Raw genomic sequence first — 19,414 nt, forward strand, 5'->3', positions numbered from 1 at the left:
TTAGGTTACAGAATTAACTGGATCTATGCGAAAATTTTGTATTTTCAGCCTCCATACTAAATGTATGCCAGCCAAACAATGATAGAAGTACTAAATTTTTTTAATTAAATAATAAACACTTAAAATGAACTCGTAAATTGCATTCTTATTTAAAATTATCATTGGAAAACATTGGTTTTAGGCTTTACTTGCTTTAATATTAACAAGACATGAGTGCCATGACTGTGGCTGTACTAAATGTATGGAAGCTGGAAACATTTAATTATCGAATGGATCCAGTTTATTTATTAACCTATTATTGGTACCGTTGGATAGAGCTCGTGAAGCACTTTCAGGATCAGTAACCAGTTTTTGAATATCTTGTATAGTTTTTAATATTATGTGGTTTTACTAAATGTATGGAAGCTGGAAACATTGAATTTTCTGATAGATCCAGTTTATTCTGTATCTTATTATTGGTACCGTTTGATAGAGCTTGTGAAGCACTTTCAGAATCAGTAATCAGTTTTTCGATATCTAGTATAGTTTAGAAATAATCGAGTGAGATCACTTAACGTTTCCACCCTGTATATCACTAATGCATGTAAAATACCCTTTTCTCACCAGGACCCCGTTATGCCCCCGTAAGTTCTAAGAACATGTTTGATTATCCAGGTCTACCCCACGCGTGGACACCTTCTGGGGAGGCCACGATGACGTCACAGCAGCCGCTGGGTTCGAGGAGAATGGCGTCACCACCATTATGTTCAGGAAGAAGATTAAGGTATAGCAATGAATTCTTCCCATTGGATGATAAGCTATAGTTTCATTCTGTAAGGCCCCTCGCCCACGGCGACTTTTTGTAGCGATGCAGTAGCGATTCTGTCGCGATACGATGTGAGCTATTCTACAACAAATATATTATTATGTGGTCTGATATGCTGTTGACTGTACTTCTTATCTACTTATTAATTGAAATAAACAAAGTATATTAGGGGTCATCCATAAAGTACGTCACACGTAAAGAGGGGGGGAGGGGGTCGACAAAGTGTGACAATGTGTGACAAGGGGTGGGAGGGGTCCTAAGTTTCGTGACATCACATTTCAATTATTTCAAATATTTGATATAATGTTGATAAAAAAGTACTTAATTTAAATGGAAGTAAAACTAATTTCGGAACTGCTGTTAATTTAACAATTTTTCGATGTAAAATTGCAAAATATGTGACGTCACACTAGGGAGGGGGGGGTCTCAGAAATGTGACCAATTGTGACAAGGACGGAGATGGGCTCAAAAAATCATGAAATTCGTGTGACTTACTTTATGGATGGCCCCTTAGCCAAAGCTGTGTGTACCTGTTATTGGCATGCATACACACTAAACTTCTATATGTAAGATTTTCATGTAATTACTTTGTATGTAATGTTGTTGGTATACCGTAATAAATAAATAAATAAATAGATACAAACGCAATACTGTCGCGCTTCTATCGAGATGCAAAAGCGATTCAGTAACCCTCCCTTCGTTCTCTCTCCGATGTCATTCGAAACAGTCGCGCGTTTATATCGATACAGTCGCTCGTTTACAAAACGCGCGACAGCATCACTAAAAAAAGTCGCCGTGGGCGAGAGCCCTTATAATATTTATTAATGTTTTACAAAAAAGCCGGGTTTTCACCATTGAGTTATAATGTACTACGTACAATATTACTTCAATGGTTTTCACGGTACGAGTTGGCTCGGATGACTACTCGGACGCTACTCGTAGTGTGTAAACACCTAATCCGAGTGCACTCGGGCGTCGGTACTCAATCCGAGCGGACTCGGATCTTACTCAACTTTTCGAGTTGACTCGGATGGTTTTCAGAAAAACAAAATGGCGACAACTAAGAAAAAGTGGAGTGAACGCGATACTTTGCGGTTTGTGGAGCTATATGAAGCGAAGGAAGTGTTATGAAATGCGAGGCTAATTGATTATAAAAATAAAGACGCAAAATTATCCGATGCACCAAATTTATTACGTCTTAAAACCCATTTTTGGTCCAAATTTGTCTCTTTCTTCGTTCTTTTTCCCTTTCTTGATTCCGAAGTTCTTCTATTAAGCCATATCTGCTACAACTTCTACACCTCTCAGCAGCAAATCACTCGACGTCATCTCGGATATAGGGATACGAATGTCACTCGGACCGCAGTGAACACTCGATGTGTAAACCACTATACGAGTGTACTCCTATACGACCTAACTCGTACGAGTCCACTCGGTCCGACTCAACTCGTACTGTGAAAACCCGGCTTAATAATGCAAAATGGCATTTATTACAATTAAATAACATACCACAGTGTTTAGCTTATTGTGCCTTAACAAATACCTTTTTGCCCTTATTTTCAGGCCAAAGAACCCACCGACCACTCTATAGTGGATGACCTGATGCATATCATCTGGGCGAGGGGACAGGAGCCCAACAAATACGTGCACTCGCCCCCCTCGGGCATAGAAAAGGGGACGGCTGCTACCGGAGACTTCTACAGGCAAGACGAGCTGAAATACCATGGACATGGGTCGCAGCGGGGTGTGACCAGGATTAACTTCTTTGGTGAGCTATTCCTAGAGTAATAGGGTCTAATTTAGCATTAATTGCAGCTGAGCCCAACAAATACGTGCACTCTCCCGCTTCGGACTTAGAAAAGGGGACGGCGGTCACTGAGACTTCTATAGGCAAGACTAGCTGAAATACCACGGGCATGGGTCGCAGAGGGTAGTGACCAGGATCAACTTCTTTGGTGAGTCATTTAGAGACATATTTCTTGACTAATATGGTCTAATTTAGTGTATAATTAGAGCTGAGCCCAACAAATACGTGCACTCTCCCGCTTCGGACTTAGAAAAGGGGACGGCGGTCACTGAGACTTCTATAGGCAAGACAAGAATGGTCACGGGCATGGGTCGCAGCGAGGCGTGACCAGGATTAACTTCTTTGGTAAGTCATATTGAGACGTATTTATAGAATACTAGCTGACCCCGCGAACTCTGTTCCGCCTTAAAGGCAATAAATAAGCCATCGCAATTTTTCCTTAATTGCTCACCGTTTAGACCTACCCTGGACTACGACAAACATTTTAAAACCAAAATCAGCTCAATCGGCCCAGCCGTTCTCGAGTTTTAATCAGACTAACGAACAACAATTCATTTTTATTTATACATATAGATTAGGGTCCATTTTTGTGTAGTATTGGAGCCAGTGTGGAGTGTGCTGGATACATCTATAGGCGTGAAGTGACGAGCTTCAAATCCTATGGTCAGCTATTCCTAGATTCATAGAGACTACTTTAGCCTAACGACAGGACCCCAACAAATACGTGCACTCTCCCCCTTCGGGCATAGAAAAGGGGACGGCTGCTACCGGAGACTTTTACGGGCAAGACGAGCTGAAATACCATGGGCATGGCTCGCAGCGAGGAGTGACGAGGATTAACTTCTTTGGTGAGTCATTTAGAGACATATTTCTTGACTAATAAGGTCTAATTTAGCGTACAATTGGAGCTGCTGAGCCCTACAAATACGTGCACTCTCCCCCTTCGGGCCTAAAAAAGGGGACGGCTGCTACCGGAGACTTCTACAGGCAAGACGAGCTGAAATACCATGGGCATGAGTCGCAGAGGGGCGTGACCAGGATTAACTTCTTTGGTAAGTCATATGGAGACGTATTTCTAGAATATAAGGGTCCATTTTTGTGTAGTATTGGAGCCAGTGTGGAGTGTGCTGGATACTTCTATAGGCGTGAAGTGCCAAGCTTCAACTTCTATGGTCAGCTATTCCTAGAGTCATAGAGTCTATTTTAGTGTAACATAAGGAGCCCAGCAAATACCAGTATAATAGTGACCAGGATTAACTTCTTTGGTGAGTGATTTTGAGACATATTACAAGAGCAATAGAGTCAACTTTACCGTATCATTGGAGCTGACGGCATCGTACGAAGACAAACAATCGCAGAGAGGAGTGGCCGGTATTCCTAGAATATTAGGGTCCATTTTTGTGTACTATTGGAGCTAGACAGACAAGATGAGTTGAAATATCATGGACATGGGTCGCAACGAGGAGTGGAGGAGCTTTAACTTCTTTAGGTGATTTTATTTTTATTTTGTTTCAATTACCAAAGAATCCTCGTTGGTAAGAAAGAGCCTTTGCGCAAGGAAAGAGCCAGTTTAATTTTCTGAAATATAAAATTAAATTAAGCGAAATGCTCTATGAGTAGCTAATTACAATTTAAATCCCTTTACCCATTGCCCTTATCATCGACAACTCCATAGTCCATAGACACCCTGAAATTACGACCGCTTACAGCCTCTTGATCTATAATTATAGGGTGTCTTATTAATTTTACTGAGGTCAAAATTGGATATAAGAGTTGCAGGGTTATCCATTGTTTTTGGGACATCCTGTATGTGTGAAGATTGTCAAACGATTAACAACTTAATCACTCCCAACAGAAGAAGCAAAGTCCTCCTTCTCCGGTGGAGTCTTCGCCCTCCCCGACAAATGTGGGGGGTACTGGCAACACCCCGCCAACTGCAGTGTTGCCAACAATACCTGCGAATACCACGCATCCTGGGAGTATCTCGGATTGAAGAGGGGGAAGGATTCCATCAGGTTTACTATCAAGACCAAGCATACGAATCAGTGGACGGGGATTGGGTTCAGCAATGATAGGAAAATGGTGAGTTCTATTTTTTAAGGTTTTTTTTTTTTCAAATTAAAATTCTGACCTGAAAAACGACCTGATAAAGGTAGCAGGAAGGCGCTGGATGCAGGCCGCTACCAACCGTGCGATGTGGAAGTCATTGGGGGAGGCCTATGTTCAGCGGTGGACGTCCTGTGGCTGAAACGATGATGATGATGATGAAAATTCTTTATTGCTCCATGTTGGACCCGTAATAAGAACCCTGCTATTTCTTCTGTTTGTCTATGGCCAGGTCTGGGATGTTACCTGATGTATGCGATTGTATTTATAAAATTGATCAAAGACAAAGTTTTATCAAATCATTAGATAGAGAGCTCGATAATAATGTTATTTGGCTGAAATCAAATAATGATAAATCAGCAAATATACTTTTTCAGTCTGAAAACTCCTTCTTTTTCTAAATTAGAGAATGCAATGGAAATTATAACAATGTGCTTACCATGACTTTACGTTACGTGTGCTCGCTAGCGACTGCGTAAAAAAATGACATTAAATGTATGACAGATTGTACAGCGCCCCTAGCGGTTGTTTTCAAGAACTAAAATCTTCATAGATTTTTTACGTATACGCTAGCGAGCACACCTAACGTTAACTCATCGTAAGCACACAGACCTAGTAATAAAAAATTCGTTTCCAGTCCCAAACAGACGCGGTCATCGGCTGGGTGGAATCCCGTTCAGGGCGGCCATTCCTGATGGACACCTGGGTGTCAGGCTACTCCGCACCCAGGGTCGACCCGCGTCAGGATCTGAACAAGCAGTCTGGCAGCCTGGTAGATGGTGTGACTACCCTCACCTTTGTTAGGAAGAGGGACACTGGCGACCAGAAGGTAAGTGTCTTGACTCCCAGTGGGAACCAGATTCAAATTCAAATAGTTTATTCAGTACATAGGCCCTTACTAGGGCAATAAGTGCCAAATATAACTTGCCCTACCACCACTTCGGGACAACATATGGGCTGGTGCTGATAAGAAGTGGCGGAAGATACTCAGTCACCTTTGTCAGCCTCATTTTGATAAGGATTTTCTTAACCTCTACTTTGAATTTATGAATGGGTAGTTCTATAAGAGATTGTGTTATTTTATTAAACATTTTAACACTATTCTCCAAGAATGACCTACCTACTTTATGTAGTCAAAAACTAATTAAAAGTTAATTTTCCTACTAAAACGCTGTGTTGACTGAAATGTATAAATTTCGTTTTGTGAAAAAGGTACATTTATGGATAACCTTTAGTAGGTACGCATTTATCTACTCATACTTTTAGGCCCAGAACACACGGTGAAACAGAATTGCAACGAAACTGCAACTTCTAGTTACTTTTGAGTTACATTCTCAACAAACCGGTTTCAAAACCGTCATGTGTGGTCTCTCAACGGAATCTATGGCAGTAAACTTAGATGCAACTCAAAAGTAACTAGAAGTTGCAGTTTCGTTGCAATTGCGTTTCACCGTGTGTTCTGAGCCTTAATGTTATCGCCATTGTCTGGTATCTATAGAATAAGCTTTCCTTAGTTTAGGACTAGATCTCACTGTGTAATATTCATATTTATTTATCCAAAGTTACCTACTTATAAATTTTTCGCTGTCTTCCCAGGATCTCGCGTTCACAGATACCCAGTGCCTGTACATGATGTTCATCACGCAAGGCGGTACCTTCGAGCCAGTGAACAAGCGCACCAGCAAGCATTTACAGACGCCCGTCATATCAGAGAATAGGGTCTGCATCAAGCCCTGTGGCCCTGGTAAGAACCCTAATGTTATATTTTCTTTCAAGCATTCATCAATCATCATCATTTTCAGCCATATGACGTCCACTGCTGAACATAGGCCTCCCCCAATGATTTCCACAACGGCCGGTTGGTGGCGGCATGCGTCCAGCGTCTTCCTGCTACCTTTATGAGGTCGTCGGTCCACCTTGTGGGACTTCCTATGCTGCGCTTTCCGGTACGCGGCCTCCATTCCAGAACCTTGCTGCCCCATCGGCCGTCAGTTCTGCGTACTATGTGCCCTGCCCATTGCCACTTCAGCTTGCTAATCCGTCGGGCTATGTCTGCGACTTTTCTTCGTTTACGGATCTCCTCAAGCATTTGCAGACGCCTATTATCTCCGAGAACCGGGTCTTACATTAATGTTACTTCTATCTTTTTCTTCTTTTTTATCCACAATGAGGAAGCTCTTGGCCTGCATCTCACCTGATGGAAAGTGAAGATCAGACCGAAGTTTCACCTGGAATCCTTAATCAAGAAGAAGCTTTCACAATATGAAGTGATAATATGAAGATATTATCTTCAAATACCGGACCATAACAATGCTGTATTTTGTTTGTTTTTGTGACTACAAAATTAAACAATTTGTTTAGGGGGGTTAAAAATTAAATAACTTTGAGTGATCAAGTTGGAAACCTTTTTTATTGGAGCTATTTATATGCGCAAAAATCATTTATTAACCCCAATAATAATTGCTCTAGCAGCTAATCGGTCAAATAAAAGAAGCCTTATTTTTGTGATTTACCAAAAAATGCAGCATTAGAATTTTAAATAAGCTTTCTAACGCATCAGATTGATTATAAAACTATTTATTTCCATCCCCAGAGCCACCAGAAGAGGAACTAACAACCGAGCCGGCCATCCCAGGTCTAACCGCTTATACCATGCTAATCCGGATCACCGGTTTAGCCGACAGCTTTCGACCGCCTGCCCCCGGGACTAAGGAGTATGAAGAGTTGAGCAAGCAAGTGGCTGATAGCTTGGCCAGTGAGATGAAGAGCACTAAGGGCTTCCAGGGTGTGATTGTGAACGGATTTATGCAGTGAGTTTGAACTTCTTTTGGTACCAGTTTCGTCATTTCAGCCATAGGACGTCCACTGAATATAGGCTCCCCCAATGATTCTCACATCGCACGGTTGGTAGCGGCCTGCATCCATCGCCTTCCTGCTACCTTTATGAGGTCGTCGGGCCACCTTGTGTGTGGATGTCTCACGCTGCGTTTTCCGGTACGTAGTCTCCACTCCAGAACCCTGCTTCCAAGCTAAAGCAGTTTAAGTTTAGTGTAGGTCAAAGGAGTACGAAGAGCTGAGCAAGCAAGTGGCTGATAGCTTGGCCAGTGAGATGAAGAGCACTAAGGGCTTCCAGGGTGTGATTGTTAACGGGTTTATGCAGTGAGTTTGAACTTCTTTTGGTACCAGTTTTCAGTCATAGGACGTCCACTGAATATAGGCTCCCCCAATGATTTCCACATCGCCCGGTTGGTAGCGGCCTGCATTCAACGACTTCCTGCTACCCTTATGAGTCATCGGGCCACCTTGTGGGTGGTGTCTCAAATGAGGATAACTGTTGTGTATCTTAAAGGAAGTTTTAGGGTCTTCGTCTACGAGATTTTAGAAATTATGATATATGCCTTAACAGTAGTAATGTTACAAAGTAATCACAGAAGTTAAATCTAAGGCTGGGTTGCACCATGTTACTTTAACTTTGACAAACGTCGAAAACTGTCAAACTCCATACAAAAAACACCGGTTGTCGTTACAATTACGGTCAAAGTTAGGTGGTGCAACTCGGCCTAAATATTGCAAGTTTCTCAACCAAAAATCCTGAACAAATATTTTGCAACAGATGATGATAATGATGACACATCAGTATTGCGCTATTCCAGTCGATTTCAGGCATCTCTCGCTTGAATTTCCAAAATAGGTCCATTGATTCCATAACTTTATTTCCAGGAACGAAACAAAAGCAATAATCGCGGAACTGACTCTCAAATCGATCGACTCTAACCTAATCGAAGGCTCGAGCGCGCGCTCGCTCGATGGCGCCGTCTCTGTCGCGGCCAACGAGACAGACAAGGACGGCGATAAAGTGAAGTGGGAGGCGGCGGTGAGAGAGACGCTTGCGCTAGGAAGAGTCGGAAATGTGAACGTGGATCCGGACTTCTTGGTGTTTGAACCTATGAGCAGTAAGTTGATTTTAACACTTTTTAAGTAGACAAGCTGATAAGAATAAAATGTGGGGACCGGACTATTCACAAATAATTTGCTTGTGAAAGTCATAAAATTGTCGAGATTATTTTTATAATTTTTCTGCATCAGTTTTCTGCAATCAATTCAATGAGGGCTATCGTTTTTATACTTAACAGTTGGCACCCCTGGCGATTGACAGGACCTTACTCTACAGTGGCGCCATCTTGATGATTACAAATGCGATAGTCCTCCTACCACTTTAGCGCTCACCAGTTGGTGCCACTGTCTTCGCTACTAGCAAGTGAAAAGACCTTACTCTACAGTGGCGCTAACTGGTGAGCGCTAAAACGATAGCCCTCATTGTCATTTTTCTTTATTTTTATTCGCTTTAATGAAAATTAATTAACGTATCAAAAACGTGTTGCAATATTTTTTTAATTAATTCCCAAGAACATTTTTCTTTCATTGCACAACCGCTAAGCCAAAATGCAAGGGCTCTCGAGGCTTACATAGCAAAACACCCAGTGCAAATTTTTGTAGTATTTGAAAGCATCTCCCTTTGTTAAGCTCTACGTATACGTTATACATAGTAATTCAGCATGTTTCTCTGTTAATTTAGTAGTACCCATACTGCAAGATTTTCTTACTTTGTCTAGACGCTAGACGAGTCTAAAATGTCCAAGTATTTAAATTTTCTCGTATTTTCCAGTCGTATCATATCGCCCGCAAGAGGAAGAATCGGACAGCGCTCGTTCCTTCTTCGGCCTAGCTGAAACAAAGCTGTATGTAGTGGCCGGATGTGTAGCGGCCCTTATACTGGTGGCGTTACTACAAGCAGTTTGCACGCTGTATGGCGGCCGTGGAGCTAGCAAGGGCAAGGTGAGGAATTATGGTCTTTATGACAGTAGATTAAGGACGTTTTTGGCTTGATTAAAAAAGACAGCGACGATGAAATTATGTTGCATGCTGTATAGTTTTTAGGGATCTTTAGTTTCACAGTTGAGAATCCTTTTTCGTTTGATGACAAGTGACAGCGTGGATGCTACATAACTGTACGGTACGGGCGGGCGCATACATGTGCATTTGAGAGACTTGTAAGGTAAAAACTATACATTTCTTGTGGACAGAGGGCTGTGTGAGTTTACATCAAACGCGCTCACTGTAAAAAAAAAGTATGAAAATTTTAGTTCTTGAACGTTTCCGCTAGGGGCGCTGTACAATCCGTCATACATTTTAATGTCACTTTTTTAAGCGGTCGACATCGAATGCGTTTGACGTAAACTCATCCCCTTCATATTTGTATTATGTAACTGTCCTCTCTATAGGTGTGGAAGAGATCGCGTCATAGCGATAAGACCGCCTGCCTAGCTGTCCGTGTCCGTTTATTTTTTCTGTTCTTGTTCTGGTGTGCAATGAAGAGTATTTATTATAATTATTCCTTTTCCCAGGACCAGCTAATCCCCTCATCAGCGTGGAAGGACTACTCCTCATCAAACACCAACTACGCCTTCGAGCCCTTCGAGAACGACGACAAGTTCGCCACCGCCTCCACCCGCCGCCCGCCGTCCGGCGCGCCGCCGCTACGCCCCACCGGCCCGCCGCCGCCCAGGCCCAGTAGTGCGCACAGGATGGACAGGATGACCCCAGTTAAGGTAAGTTAAAGAACCACGAATGCCCCGCTAACGCCCCACCAATGCCCCGCCAACTCCCCACGAATGCCCCACCAACTCCCCGCTAACGCCCCACAGAAGTTCCACCAAATCCCCGCTAACGCCCCACAAAAGACCCACCAACTCCCCGCTAACGACCCACCAACTGCCCGCGCGACCTACCGACTCACTACAAAAGACCAACCAACTCCCCGCTAACGACCCATCATCGCCCCGAAAAAGACCAACTCCCCGCTAACGACCTAAAAAAGACCCATCAACGCCCCGCCAACGACTCGACTACGCCCGGCGCAGTTGTACCCTCGCTGGTAAAATAGAATATACCACCTGAAGCGGAGACTAGACAATGAAGGCCCCGCCTCCACCGCGCCGCGCTCGCGCCCGCCGTCCGGCGCGCCGCCGCTACGCCCCACCGGCCCGCCGCCGCTACGCCCCACCGGCCCGCCGCCGCCCAGGCCCAGTAGCGCGCACAGGATGGACAGGATGACTCCAGTTAAGGTAAGTTAAAGACCCACGAATGCCCCGCTAACGCCCCACAAAAGCCCCGCTAACGACCCACTAACGCCCCGCGAAAGACCCACGAACTCCCCGCTAACGTCCCGCAAGAGGCCCACCAACGCCCCACAAAAGACCCGCAAACGACCCACAAATGACCCATCAACGCCCCACAAAAGACCCGCTAACGACCGACCAACGCCCCATAAAAAAACCTACCAACCAACGCCCCATAAAAAACCCACCAACCAACGCCCCACAAATGTCTCATCAACGCCCCGCTAAAGACCCACCAACGCCCCGAAAAAGACTCACCAACTCCCCGCTAACGACCTGTAAAAGACCCATCAACGCCTTGCGCAGTTGTACTAGCGCATATGAATGTAAAATAGAATAGCACCTGAAGCGGAGACTAGACTTGATGATGAAGGCCCCGCCACCACCGCCCTGCGGGGCGAAATATTGGGGAAATTCTAACCTGATCATCCTTGTGGTACTGGCGGAGTAGAACAGTTTCAAATATTTCAATAATTACAAACCTCTACTGTCAACTTACTTTGTTAAACAAAACTGAAAACTAATTTAACTTTCACATCGTTTCAGACGCCAACCAACGGCCACAAGTTGTCAGCCAACGGCAACGGTCGTAAGTCACCGGCGCACGCTAACGGTCGCACGCCACGCCCTGCTAACAGCGCAGCACAGTATTATCACGACACACGATCGCTGCAGCGGCCAAGACAGCAATATGGGTGAGTTAGATACAGGGACAACGCCCCACTAACGCCCCTACAACGGCCTATTAACGCCCCACGTGTAGTGTAATACAGACGCACGCCGCGCCCTGCCAATAGCGCCGCTCAGTATTACCACGACACACGCTCGTTGCAGCGGCCAAGACAGCAATATGGGTAAGTATAAAGAGACAAAGCCCCGCTAAAGCCCCGTTAACGCCTCGCCAACAGCGCATCACAGTATTATCACGACACGCGATCGCTGCAGCGGCCAAGACAGCAATATGGGTGAGTTAGATACAGGGACAACGCCCCGCTACTGCCCCATTAACGTGCCGCGTGCAGTGTAATACAGACGCACGCCGCGCCCTGCCAATAGTGCAGCACAGTATTACCATGACACGCGATCGCTGCAGCGGCCGCGACAACAGTATGGGTAAGTTACTTAAAGAAAATGACCCGCTAAAGCCCCACTAATGCCCCGCCAACAGCGCAGCACAGTATTATCATGACACAAGGTCGCTGCAGCGGCCGCGACAACAATATGGGTGAGTTAGATATTATGTAGACAACAACACATCAACGCCCCAATAATGCGCTTGCTACAATACAGCGGTCTACACAGCAATATGGGTGAGTTAGATGCAGAGACAACGCCCCGCTTACGCCCCAAGCGTCTGTGCAGTACTACCTCAACATTATTTCCTTCAAGAAACTATGTGATACCACCAATCAAAAATATCTCGTTGCGGCAGACAGGAAAAGAAAGCAGTTTCCAGTTTTTTTTATAGAAAAATAAACTGAAAACATAGAAAAAGTCAGAAGAAACTTAATCATAAAAATTATGTTAGGTAACATTAAAGAGTAAACTGTTAGTATCACATGTTATTTGTTTAATGAAACAATTACACTTCTTATGGAGAGGAATTGAACATTAACATTATACTGAATTCTATCATGGTGTTAATGCAACAAACGGTCGCAATTACACATGTAAACATTATCCTCCTATCTGCGTTTGGTTAAAATTTAGAGAAAAATATGTTTTTCTAACATCGTTTTTCTCACTAAACCATTTGTTGCGAAATTTCGCGCTCCCACTCATCTGACCGTGTGGCCTAATGGATAAGGCGTCGGACTTCGGATCCGAAGATTGCAGGTTCGAGTCCTGTCACGGTCGAAAAATTCCTTTTTGTATTTTATTTTTCTTTTTGTGATAAACATTTTCGCTATAGTTTTTTAAGTTAAATTATTTTAAATTTTATTGTTATTTTTTTTATTTGTTAGAACTTGCATAAACTCTATCTTTTTCCTTAGAATATTTTCCTTTAATATCTAACTATTTAATGAGTTATTTTTAAATTAACATTTTTTGGTATTCGACGCAAAATGGTGCTAAAAAGCTTTTGACACCTTTTAAATAATATAATAATAATAATAATTCATTTATTTCAACACACAGTCATAGGTTTAAGGTTACAGTTAATAATTATAATAATAATAAAATATTTAAATTTCATTTCAGTTCACATTAAATTAAATTCAAACAATTCAAACAAGTCAATTTTTGCATTTTGCTATTTGTTCGTTAGTCAGTACATTAATCATAGAGCAATGATTAATGTACTGACAGTCAAATCTTGCGGAGAGTGCGTTTTAAAAAAAATATTCAAAATGTTTGTACATCTTCGACTCTCGTATCCATTTCCTGTATGAATTACCATACTTATCACCATACCTAGACAAGTTACTTCCTTAATTTGTGCGAGTAGTAGGTACCTATTCAGTTTTTAGATCTTTTTAATTTCACTCTTTACTGCTAGAAAAAGACAGTAGATAACAAAAGCAAAAAAGCTATAGAGCTTTCTCACTCAGTATAATACCTACTTGCTAAGATTAGTTTTAGATTAGCATAATGTAATATGACAAGTTTTTTAAATTCATGTTCTTTACATATTCGAGACTATCATTGAGTGGTGAGAACACAGTGACGAGAAGCACCGCTAGAAACTCATTTTAACAACAGCTACATACATACAGTTATTTTTTGTTTTTTTTTTTCTTCATCATCATCAGCAGGACGTCCACTGCTGAACATAGGCGTCTCCCAATGATTTTTATAATGACCGGTTGGTCTGCATCCAGCGCCTTCCTACTACCGTTATGAGGTCTTTGTTTCTTTGTTATGAAAAAAATATAGGTGTTTTTAAGCCGGATCTCCAGCGCATTTTGCTCTAAACAATAATAAAAAATGACAATATTCAACAAAATTGTCTACAAAAAATATTGTTTCACTACACATTTTTGTTTGCATCAACAATGTTTTTGCTTATCAAACACGTACGTAGTGAAACAATGTTTTGTGTAGACAATTTTGTTGAATGTTGACTGTGTAGGGCATTATTTAAATCATGCAGTATATCATTTTAATTCACTTAACCCTTTCACCGCCAGGTACGTCGGCCGCGGAGCACACGGCGGAGGCAACGATCGCGCGACGTACTCGCTACCGCGAGGCCGCGCCGACGCGACGCACGCGCAACCTGACTTCTACTTTATGCCGTCGCAGCGGAAGTATGAAGGTGAAGTGGTTAGAGTCTACGTGGATTATCGAGGGAATGATTAGGGGTTAGGTACCAGGAGAAACCTGGGGTTTCGGGGTGACAAAGTAACCAAAAAGATCGCATCACGTCTTTGTTACAATGAGGGTTTTCGCAAATGAAAGATCCGCTAGATGGCGGGACGTGGATGTGGGGTCTGACTGCTGCGTGATTGGTGGATTTTGACATATCTGTCAATGTCATGTCAAAAATAACCAATCATGCAGCATTTGGACCTCGCTACTACGTATTGCCATCTGGCGGATTATTCATTCGCGAAAACCCTCATTGGAATACAGCTGTGTTGTCAAGATTTTGGCTAATTTGAGTGCCACGAACTTTAGAGGGAAAATTAGGATTTACACTGTTAGAAGTTGGACTTTAAAGGACTGGATTTGACTAGGGCTTCCACTGCTAGTAATAGGAGTCTGTAGGAGCATATCAGGAGAATGACAAGGGTGTCATTGCTAGTACCTAAGATTGTTTAGGATGACTAGGGTTTCCACTGCTATTAGTTGGCTGTTTAGGGGCATATTGTTATAAGGACTAGGGTCTACACTTTACGCTGCTAGTTGTAGGGCATATTGTAGGTATTATTGAAGTATCAACAGTTTTTTAATTCACAACAATGAAGCTCTTGGCCTACATCTCACCTGATAGAAAGTGGTGATGGAAGTTAACAGGTTAAAGGTCCGTTTAATATATTTTGATAGTAATTTTATACGAGTGAGGAAAGGCTTAAGACCCTTTTTAAGACATTTTATATAATCGCAGCCCAATAGGATAGTTTTGTATTATGCTCATTACTGGAGAATTAGTAGTCCGTCTCTCTAGTTAGAGAAATTTAGGCGATACTAAATAGCGATTTTGACAAAGGCCTTTTTGATATTGAATTAAAATATGTAATATGAAATTAGTTTTAGATGTTAAAGTGAACTTTGCATATCACATTTAGATATTATTTTAGCAGTTTAGATAGCTTTTATTTATTATTCGCAAATGTTAAAAGGGTTACTTAAAAGTACTCAATTTAAATAGTTTAAGATTAAGAACAACCAGGTTTTAAGTCAGAAATTTTAGGGTAAATAATTAGAAATATCCAAAGTGAACTTAGGCTTAAAGACTCAAGCTCTTGCTTAAAGTGTTTAGTGCAATATTTATACTTGAAAAGTAGATATACACGTTTTAGCTTAGTTTAATGTGCCAGTAACAGGGGGATATTTCGGGGTATGGGTTATAAGTTTAATTTTTATCAGTGGAATATAAAACATCACACGTAGCATGTTAAACTTGTCCTTATTCCCTGTGGTATAAGAGCAAATTTACAAGCAAATTATCTCTCTTTCGTAGTTAATTGTATATAAATAGACTATTTTAATGTTAACCTTTTTAATTTTTAGTTGGTTTTTAAAGTTACGCGTTAACACGTTTCTAATATTGTAGAACATTTAAAGCCAGTGTTTGGCTGATCCTAGGTTAAATAAGATATAGGACATCACAAATTAATTGGACTAATATCACAAATAAGAATTTTCCAAAATCTTTTACATATATTTTTCAATTAACAATAACTGATCGAGATTAATAATCACTGGATTTTTGAGAAAGTAAAAATCGATATACAAACTATTAAAAGTGTTAAATATTTTGGAAAATTCTACTACTATTTGTGTTATGTGACACTCACTACTATGTAGTTAGTTTATTAACTTTACTATTGTGATAGAAATGCATGCATTCCTGACTCTACTTTTTTAAACCTTTTCAAGGCTGTGGTAGTATTGTTGCCACCTTATATTGAGTCTTAAGCCTCGTTTCACTTCGAACATTATGAATATAATATCGCAAATCATTGACTCATATTCTATAGTCTACACATACATAAGTGGGATATTCAAAATTTGTTCCAAGTGATATGAGGCTTTAAGGGTGAAAATCGACTTGCTTCTAAGGGTTAAAATGTCTGCATTTTTATAAAAGCACAATATTGTACGGGACGCTCATAGTGACGCTTTTGGCTTCTAAAACTTTTTATTTTGCACTGGGCTTATTTGTGACTTTCAAACAATCTTTTTCGATGACAAAGTCGGCAACGAATAGTAATGTACTTTAATATTTTATTAAACTACGTTTACATTGCAATGATAATAACTGAAACCAACCATCGACATTACAATTTAAACTTTAATGTCATATTATTAAGGTACATTACTATTCATCGTACTTCCTGCGTCAGTAAGTATACAGGATGGAAATGACAAATAACAGTGTCATTTATTCCACCCGCAAACATCATATTGTCCAACTTCAACGAACCGTCCCATCGGTGACATTGTCAGGGGGCGCCACTGTCAATACCGGATCGTTAATTTCTATTGTTGCCATGTTGGAAACTATATAGTTGAACGATGGTGGCGCCTCCCTGTCAATGAATTTGATGGGACAGTTCAGTGTAGCTCATCTATAGACTAACACCCGTATTGACAAACGATGCTTGCTTAAGTGAAGTAGCAAATCGAACGCACAGCATTGAATAGAGCTCTGTTATTGGTTCGTGTGTCACCCTGTGCGTCCACGCGCACTGTGAGACCTCATAGTAATGTTTGTGAATACGGGCGTTAGTCTATCACCAAGAATTCAAAGTAAAAGATTCAAAGTAAAAGATTGTTTGTTAAGTTATTTAAATGGTTTAAGTAGTTAGTCGTTTGGTATGGTATTGGTTGTAGAATGCGCTTTGATCGTCCTATTAGTTATTACGCTTTTAGAAATATTTACAACCTGCGCAGTTAAAAATAATAACATTTTATTAAGTCACACACTTTTAATATGCCGACGTATACATATCTCGCTCACAATCCTTAATGAATAAGTGAGAGATGAATACTGCGCGGGTTGGAAGGAGTAGAGTTGCAACTTAACAAAAAATCCAAGATTGGTATTGGTATTTTTGTCTCTTTCTGGCTTGCAAAGGCAGTAAGAGACCATTGACTGTAAAGTTGCAACATTATTCCTTAACTTTTATTAATAATCAAAAGTTTGTGCCAATAAATAACAAAATTTCGAACAAAATGTAAGCTTATTAATAAATTATTAACTCAGTAGATACTAGATACTAAATTAATTAATATAATTGTGCAGTACTTATCGGTTATTAATTTTATATTTTTATACGAATTAAGTACTTAAAGCTTTATGTATTTTAATTAATAATAATTAATCGGAATAAATGAGTTTTAATATATTATTGTCTTATTTAAATCGCTTTCAAGGTGATGAAGGTTCTAGAACGGGATTGCATGCAAAAGTAGGTATTTAACAAAATTCTTACATATTTTTCTATATTTTTGGAATGCTATATTAATTTTGATGTTTTTCTTACAGATTTTTGATGGAGACTGCGAAGGATTTTGATTATTAATTACTTTAGTTACCAATAGATGCAGATTATAAAACTTGACAACCGTTGTATATCTATAGATGCTTTATAATAGTCTTCAAGAAATAATATTATTGCTTTTCAAAACTAGAACAATACTATATTGATATCATCTGGTGGCACGGCAGTGCCTCCGCCAAGTCGAGCGCGAAGCAAACATTATTATTTACTACCATGTATATTACAAATCACTCAGTTTTTAGACTATCTGTGGGGTCTGACGCAGAATGTGCACTTCGCAAAATGATCATTTCGCGAAATGAGCACTTTTACATACTAATATAATACAAACAAACTCTTCATCCTTTACATTTGTATAGAAAAGTGCTCATTTTTTTAAGTGCACATTTTACGAAATGCACATTTACGTCTGACCCTATGTATGGCTGTTACTCTATTTATAAACTTATCTACTCACATCAATTACCGCTATAAAAATAAAATTCCTGTTGTATTACCATAGGGGTCACTTAAAAATTAGGGTATGATGGTGAAAACGGGCATTAAGGGCTTAAATTGACTTTCTAAGTTAATAGGGTAATTTTCAGCTCAATCGTAAAGTTTTTTCCACCAAAAGATGGCTCCTTAAAGTGTTGCCTGCAATAAATATTATTTCTTGATGGTTACTGTACAACAAAATATTTTATTAGTTTTACTTCCAAACAGATCTAGTCTCGTGTCACAGTTTTAACAATAAGTTATTATTTCACCTTTAATATAAATACATTTATTTTAATGTAAATATTTAGACTATGCTGTATATTGCGATTATAATATATAAAATAAAACACTTATATTCTTAAATATATCATTAAATACCGGTCGAATTTATATACACCCGGTATATAGAAAATGTATACATTTTATATTTTGTAAATAAAGCGCCATCTTTGTTAATGCTCATGGGTATGATTTAAATTAACGGTCAAGGAATTCGGATAGTTTGTATAAAGTGACGAAAAGAAGGATAGTGGTATAATAACATTGCTACGGGGCGTTTGCGGGGCGTCTAAAGCTTGGTCCGTGAGCACGTAGAATTTTGTCCAATGACCCCAAGCTACCCATCCTTATCGGTCGCGCGTAATTATGTTGCTGTCGCACTCGCACACTCACTGCGGGTGCCCGTCGCACAGTCGATAAGGATGGGTAGCTTGGGGTCATTGGACAAAATTCTACGTGCTCACGGACCAGGCTTTAGCTGTATGAGACTTGTGTAAGCCCCGCAAACACCATATAGCAACAGAAATATATCATTAATTAGTATTATCTTATTATGATTGAATTATCTCTGCCGATTATAATATAATTAATTATATTGTTTGTATTGATAAAAAGGATATATTAGGATGTACTTATCTAGAAAGGGATTTTTGTTTTGTTGTTATTTTGCTGATAATTGGATTATCGAACAAATCAAAGTTCACTTTTCTTTAATATTCAAATTAAAATTATTTTTAAAATAAAGCAATAATTATCATGTCAGATAATATTTAAAATAATATGTTGGTATAAACGACATGGAATCATTTTTGTTCAACATAGTTTAGTATTAATCACTCAATATTATAACGTGTAGTTAAAATAAGAATATTGGATGCAAATATAGATTTTATAAATACTTATATTTTAATACTATATGCCATTAAATGAAATCTAAGAAAATAATATAGTTACGTTGATTATAAAGTAGTATAATGTTTTTAATTAAAATTATAATAAATACCAAAACGTAGATGAAATAGGTTAATATTATAACAAATCCGTCCAAATGGAGTAATAATAATAAATATGACGTAATTAAATA

At 40.1% G+C, this 19,414-nt stretch overlaps 1 protein-coding gene and 1 non-coding gene across 2 annotated transcripts; both read left to right on the top strand.

The window, feature by feature from the left end:
• Positions 1-654: 654 nt before the first annotated feature.
• Positions 655-18,384, top strand: LOC114360136 (uncharacterized; the record flags this gene model as incomplete). The annotated part of the gene is made up of 13 exons (XM_028314716.1): positions 655-763; positions 2,369-2,573; positions 4,468-4,694; positions 5,356-5,547; positions 6,315-6,462; positions 7,312-7,478; positions 7,828-7,877; positions 8,439-8,671; positions 9,385-9,554; positions 10,124-10,327; positions 11,444-11,592; positions 14,029-14,156; positions 17,556-18,384. Coding segments are annotated over 13 exons (1,990 nt in total), but the record flags the coding sequence as incomplete, so codon positions are not given.
• On the top strand, positions 12,682-12,754 carry TRNAR-UCG (transfer RNA arginine (anticodon UCG)). Its single transcript has one exon. It is a non-coding gene; the product is annotated as a tRNA-Arg (tRNA).
• Positions 18,385-19,414: the final 1,030 nt, after the last annotated feature.

The sequence above is a fragment of the Ostrinia furnacalis genome, unplaced genomic scaffold (assembly GCF_004193835.3).
Source record: "Ostrinia furnacalis isolate ACB-3 unplaced genomic scaffold, ASM419383v2 OfSCF4906, whole genome shotgun sequence".
NCBI lineage: Eukaryota > Metazoa > Arthropoda > Insecta > Lepidoptera > Crambidae > Ostrinia > Ostrinia furnacalis.